Source organism: Vitis riparia, chromosome 16, assembly GCF_004353265.1.
Source record: "Vitis riparia cultivar Riparia Gloire de Montpellier isolate 1030 chromosome 16, EGFV_Vit.rip_1.0, whole genome shotgun sequence".
Lineage (NCBI taxonomy): Eukaryota > Viridiplantae > Streptophyta > Magnoliopsida > Vitales > Vitaceae > Vitis > Vitis riparia.
The window spans coordinates 1-7107 of NC_048446.1; the positions used below are offsets into that span (position 1 = coordinate 1).

At 35.6% G+C, this 7107-nt stretch overlaps 1 protein-coding gene across 1 annotated transcript; it reads right to left on the reverse strand.

The window, feature by feature from the left end:
* Nucleotides 1-560: 560 nt before the first annotated feature.
* On the reverse strand, nucleotides 561-4915 carry LOC117933867 (ABC transporter G family member 11). Its single transcript, XM_034855435.1, has 10 exons — nucleotides 4089-4915; nucleotides 3254-3543; nucleotides 2942-3113; nucleotides 2740-2862; nucleotides 2458-2586; nucleotides 2157-2351; nucleotides 1818-1904; nucleotides 1449-1721; nucleotides 1188-1295; nucleotides 561-1082 (listed from the first exon to the last, which is right to left on the reverse strand). The coding sequence occupies exons 1-10, from the start codon at nucleotides 4473-4475 to the stop codon at nucleotides 729-731; spliced, it is 2118 nt and encodes a 705-aa protein (XP_034711326.1). The 5' UTR covers nucleotides 4476-4915; the 3' UTR covers nucleotides 561-728.
* Between the last annotated feature and the right edge of the window lie 2192 nt (nucleotides 4916-7107).

Here is a 7107-nt window from a genome sequence, read left to right on the forward strand (position 1 = left end):
TCATGATTTGATTAATGTTCTTTTGATTTTTTTTTTTTTTTTCATTAGAAAAAATGAATTTCAAATCAAGTAAGACTTTTTATTGAATTTATTAGTAAGCTTAATAATTATAAAAAATAATTTAAATTTTTATACATAATGACTATAAAAAAAATAATAGATCGACATAATTAATACTTTAAATTCTTTAATAAATCTTATAATTTTTAAGAATAATTTGAAATTTAAAAAATTGATTAATTTATTATAGATTAAATAAAACAATTTAGAATAAATCCATGCATATAATGAAAATTTTGGCTCCTTTATGCCTTAAAAAATTAAATTTTATTTGTTTTAATATTCATTTAAAATAGAATAGCTTTAACAATTATTAATTTTGAATAATCGTTCTCTATTTTTAACAAATATAAGATTTCTGGGCGGTGGCAGAAAACCAGAATTCATATAACAAGTTGATGCAGAAGATGGCCATGATAATGAAAGCAACCACTATGAGATGATATATAAGATTTTTAGGTAGTGGCAGAAAGCCAAAATTCATACCACAAGTACCACAATGAGAAGATATATATGTAAGATTTTTGGGTAGTGGCAGAAAGACAAAATTCATATAACAAGTTGATGCAGAATCCCCTTATCTCCAAGTAATGGTTATTAGATGGAGTAAATTCTCTATTACATTGTTGTTGGAAGTGAAATAGACTGGCATCATAATTCTCTTTCTTCTACCTTTTACTACCAGTCCCAGTTGTGGCCACATAGGACCTAAGAGAAGGGGACTGTGTAAGGCCATCTGGAGCGATTGTTGTTGTCTGGTTTCCATTCTTCTGCTGCATTCTTCTCCTTGCTATGTAACCTCTCACCCAGGGGGTCACATCCTCATTGATCTTGATCATGATGAAGAATATGATGCGGTATACCACAATCATGCTGAAGATAACGCTCAGATCTATCCATTTTGATCGCTTCACATTAATCTGGAACACGTTCTCCAGAATATAGTCTCCAGGAATCTTGGGAAGACCATTCGGTGTCTGGTTATCGAACATCAGCCCCTTCAAATCATTTTGGTATTGTCCCTGTCCATTCCATATCCTCATTTCAATCACACTGAACTCTACCGCTTAGAAAGCGCAAATATTCATGATTAAGTTACATTACTGTAGTCTCCTTTAATTAATTACCTGTAGAGCCCAGAAATGAAAGCTGATGTAAGACATGGGATAACGCCACACAGGCTTCGGGATGTCGTTAGGCAGCCTAAAGTAGCCAGAAACAAGCATGAATATTCCCTGATAATTATGCAGGATAGAGCCATTAATATTTCATCCATACGAAATTAATCAAGAATGAAAACTATATCAATACAATATATATACACACACGCACACAAATCTCCTGACAACTCTGGTTGGATATCTTGGCATGAAGTTATGGTAACAAACCTGAATTCCAGCTCCTATGATGATACCCATGAGGAAGTTGGGGATAACACTGGCTATTGCCATCATCAAGCTTTCAACTACAGTGACACTCGCATAAAGGCACAACACGAAAAATAGATAATGTAAGAAGCCCGGGTGGAGGTGGACCATGAAGTAGCAAACAGTTCCAGATATAAAGGTGATCAAAATCAAGAACGGCATTGCAGAGATTGTGTTGCTGATGACAAATGCTGTAACGCCATAATGACCATTCAGTCTCTCCCTTTGGAAAACCTTCAAAATTAGCAGACCCAAATCAATCATAACTATTCGAGTGTTTAACATTTATGGCTTTAGTTAATTTCCTGACGAGTCGATTATGAGACTCACCTTCATATCTTCTACAAAGGATGGAAACCCACCAATAGACATGAACGTGACGAAACCAAAGACAAAAGACGCACATGAACCCCTTGCCTGTCTCATAACAATTGGAAATATTAGTGAGTCAAACATAATTTAGTTATGGGCTTGAGAAAAGAAAAAAAAAAATCAGCTTAAAATTGTCTCGGGCATTCTCTCTTTCAGAATTCTCTACTGTCTCTTCCAGATTATAGCTACTTTCTGTGTCAGGTTTGGAGGGATTTTGTCCAACTATAATCATATTATCATAAAATAGAGTTAGATGCATTTACAACTTTAGACCAGTGCAGGAGGGGATTAATATACCAGAATGGAATTGTAACTCGTCCCCACGTCCAAGTAAATGGTTCCAATGCAAATAGTGACCACAATGTAGATTACTAGCCTCAGCCAGTAATACCCAAAGTCCCTGGACATGTTGATGAACGAACGCTTGGTTAAGGTAAAGGCCTGCATCAAGAAACTAGCCTGACTGCCTCCTGAATCTAGCACTGTTCCTTTCTGTAATAAACAGGAGGCAAATCTCAATAATTTCTCCCAAACTAACTAATAGCATATAATGAAGGTGAATAGCACAAAAACTAGGGCATCTTATAGAAGAACTTACAACTTTGGATATCTCTTCAACTTTTTCTTTTGCTGCATAAGAGTACTGAGAAGTGCGATAGAAATCAATGAGAGTTCGGATAGCTTCAGCTGTGGTTACCTTCTCTAGAGGATCATCACTTATCTCAAACTGATCGACAATTAAGTTGAAAGGAACATTAGTTAGCCAGAAAAATATTAAACTAGCATTTGATATCAATGGTCTATACTTGGTAAAATAAACCTTGCCTTAAAAGAACAGAAGGAAATGAAAGAAGTGAATAAGAGAAGATAAGATCGGTACCCTTAGTTTCATGGATCCTTTCAGAGTGGCCTTAACTTTGTCAAAATCAGAATTTATGCACCGAAGAAAATGATCAGATGGATTTCTCAGAGTAGGGCAGGGAAAGCCAGCTTGTGCGAAGAACTGCAGACACCAACTGAATGAGAACTCCATTCCCTAAAATCAAATATCGTTAAAAAGTATGAAGGGTGGGGGTTCTCACCTCATATGCTTCTGAAGCCTGACCAAAATAAACAGTTTTGCCTCCAGAAAGCAAGTACAACCGATCAAACAGCTCAAAAACTTCACTGCTAGGCTGGTGGATTGAAGCTATGACAGTCCTCCCATCCCTAGATAAGCCACGTAAAGTCTGGGTTACAAAGAAGGCCGATGCGCTGCCACGGAATTGCAATTACCCAGGTAAGAACATTAGAACTCAGTATAAAAGAAATAATTTCATTGAAAAATTAATAGGAGAGAACAGAATGACATGCAATCAACTATAGGATATGAACAAAAAATCCAGCATCTCAACCTATCAAGTCCACTTGTTGGCTCATCAAGGAAAAGTAGTCTCGGCCTCATCAGGATTTCAAGAGCAATGCTGACCCTTCTCTTCTCCCCTCCACTTATCCCACGCAAATGCCAATTGCCAATAACTGTATCCGCGCAGTCTTGAAGACCCATTTCTATTATAGTACTCTCCACCAATGCACGCTTCTCTGACCAACGCATCTTATCAGGGAGGCGTAGTCTAGCTGAATATGAGATTGTCTCCCTTACTGTGAGAGTACCAATCAAGTTGTCATCTTGAGTCACGTAGGCCTGAGATTGCAGCACATAATATCAGTATAACCCTGCCTTCAAAGCATGCACCATTCAGCAAGACAACCACAAAAAGCAGAACCAATTACAAGGAAAACGTAGGACTTAATTATCACTGTCACAAAAACAAAGAGCAAATCTAGTGCAATTGGATTAGAAAAAATGAATTAGTATTCTTGTTAACTCTATATCACATCTCTAAATTTGGGAAGTTGAACTTAAGGCCTTATTTGACATTTGGGAATAATTTACACACTCAAAATATTGGAAAATGGCTTCCTTGTCTATTTTATGGATGCCAATTTCCAGGAAATGAGATTTCTATGAAATTGCCGGGAGATGAAACCTTCAGTCAGCTCAGGTTATGTACTATATATGCAAATCTTACAATCTCAACAATGAGCAGCCATATCCATGAGCATGAAAAGGCTTTTTTTTTTTCTTCCTGATTTCACTTTATCCAAAACAGGTGAAGCCTAGGCCTTTCCCCCTTTTCCGGAAGAAAAGAACTTGAGAATCACAAATATTAGAAATGAAACACTCACTGCAGTCCCAAAGGAGAGCTTTGTCTTTCGACCATTGAGGAGGATGGAGCCAGAGAGGAATGCATTGGCAGCAAGTCGACTGGATAAAGCATCAAGAAGCGTCGATTTTCCTGAACCAGAAGGACCCATGAGTGCAGTAAAGGTCCCGGGCTCTGCATAACCAGTTAGTCCTTCCAAAACCTTTTGGGTCTCTCCATTGCTGAGCGTTACCATCACAGTCAGATCCTTCCAAGTGAGCCTTGCTGACACGTCCCCTACAAATTCTGTATCAGTCCTCTCCTTCCACAGAGTTTCACTCAGAGGGCTCAAGCCCCCTGCAACATACCCCATCGCCGGTGGTTTGCTTGCTTCTATCTCCATCATTGCATTATTTGCAGAGTTCCTCATTTATAATTTCTCTTTTTCAGCCCTTATACTCGGAAAGAAAAGATTTAGAAAAGTCAAAAACAAAAATAAAAGATGAGGAAAAATCAAACCGAAGAAATGAAAATTTATAGAAGAAAACAGAACATGATATATGTGAGGCAAAGATGTGGCTTGGCGGAGAAGGTTATGGAAGATCTGAACAAGGACGATGAGGAGGAGTGGAAGAGGTTATGAGAAACAGAAAATGGAGAAAATGGATATTGTATGAGGAGCAAGTATGTGAAATGAGAGATTGTGAATTTGACTGTGGAAGTTGAACCGATATTACAAATCTCATGCAAAATGAGCCTCAACTTGGGTCGCTTTTGGTGTGATCAACTCATCAGCAACACCACCTTCTTCTCCAAAACCTCCTCTCACACTCTTCTTCATTCTCTAACAACTGCCCACCCTTTGAGTCCAGAAAATACACATACCAAATCATATGAATATCATTTTCCCATTTTTCGTTGCCATTAAAACGCATTAATAGCTTCTGGTAGATGTTGGTAGGAGCATTCAATGCAAAACCGACCCTCCATAAACTTTTGGCCCCCCCATGTTGTCTTAAGTTGATCAGCCACTTTCCGCCTCTTTCATTTCAGTAGGCCCACATCATCATCCATAATAAATCAACACCCATTACCCAATCTCAACTGGGTGACATGAATCTAACACTAGCATTCGTTGTTCTACTTTGAATGGTCTATCCACCAGCTGGTAGTTCAAAAGTTGGGTCATCCCATTCCATGGCATATATGCAGCCATAATGATTTCTCTTTGTTGAACGTTGAATCACATACCTCAAATTTCTCTTTATCTTTTGGAGGGGATAGTAAAATAAAAAATAAAAATAAAATTCTGGATCCTCTAACTCTTCAATTACTTGTCAAACATCCCGCGGTTAAAAATACTCCAAAATATCCTTGGATTTTTGGAAAAAATATCTAATCAAAATTGTCTTAATCAAATTACGCCAAACCTGCCAAATTTATGCAAACCTAACTCCTCATGCCATAATAATGACAAAGCTTAATTGAAATGAAGTATCTGCCAACGCCCATGGTCGTGGACCCCATTTTGACCCAGACCCATCAGCCTTTGTAGTTTTCTCATCACAAGCCACAACACGCCCACTCTACACCACTTATCCACAATTTTATTTTAAATATGATTTATTTTTAATTCTAAATTAAGCACGAGTGCATTTTATAATTCTAGAGATTAATGATAAGCTTATTAGTTATAAATATATATATTAAGGTTAATGAGTTTTGGAAGTCATTAAAAAATTATTACTTAAATTATGGAGTTATTTACTTTATTTAATTTAATAATGACATTTAGTAATAGCACTGTTATTTATATTATTCAATATAGGAATACTATTATATATAAAAGGTTTGAAATCTAAAATTTAATTTTGGTTCTAATACCTTACCATGAAAGATAATAATCATATAGTTTAGCGTTGGAAGTTAAACTAAATTCTAAACTTATATATAATTTATTATATTGTTATTAAAGTGGTATTATTTTTAATATTCAGTTTATCCACCTATATAAAACATCTTAACCGTCTCAAAATACCTTTAAATCAAATTACTAAAAACACCTTATTAGAAGCTTTTAATATTCCTTCACATTTTTTCGCTTTTAATATTCCTTCACATTTTTTATGTTATAAAAGTTTGATAGTGACTTATAGAGGGTGGGAATGATAGGTTGTGGATGATTTATAGGAACTGAGAATGATTTAGAGAAGTTGTGAGAGACCCGAATGGTTATGTTTTAGGTGGTGATAAGAAATGAAAGGAAGGGGTACTCTAATGAAATGGATTGGGGTGATGAGAAAAGTAATGGATGAAGTTAAGGTTAGAAATAGAGAAGATTGAAGGTGAGTAAATTAAGAAGGTAGGTGTAAATAGAGCCGTGATAAGCATAATAGCAACACTGTTGTCATTAATTTATATAATTTGAAAATCTTTATGCAATTATAGAAAACTATTTTTACATAAAGATTTTCAAATTATATAAATTAATGACAACAATATTGCTATTATGTGTTGAGATATTAGGGATGTTTTACTTATATCATTCTTTCCTTATATCATTTAGTGTTGAGATATTAGGAATGTTTAGATATTAAGAAAGTTGAGATATTATGAATATTGAGATATTAGGAAAGTTAAGATATTAGGAAATTAGTTGTTATTTACTTATATCATTCTTTCCTTGTATTATTCTTTCCTATTCTTAGAATGGTGATTACCCTCTATATATACTCTGTACATGAACGAATGAAAGAATGAATGAAAAAACTATCATTTATCAATTTGAAGATGGTATCAGAGCCATGGAACTGAAATCCTGGATATTTTGTCGTTATGGTAGTCCAACAGCAATCAACCATCCTAAGACAAGTCCTAATATTGATAAGTCAACCAATAAATGCATTCACTGCAATAAGACTGATCTCACCAGTCTGCATATCCCACAATTTCAAAGCAACGACTCTTGGTATGACCAGGAAAACAATGAGGAACCGAGGGTTTGAACCATGGACCTTTAGATCATGTTTAGGCTATCAACACTTTGTTATTAATGATAATAA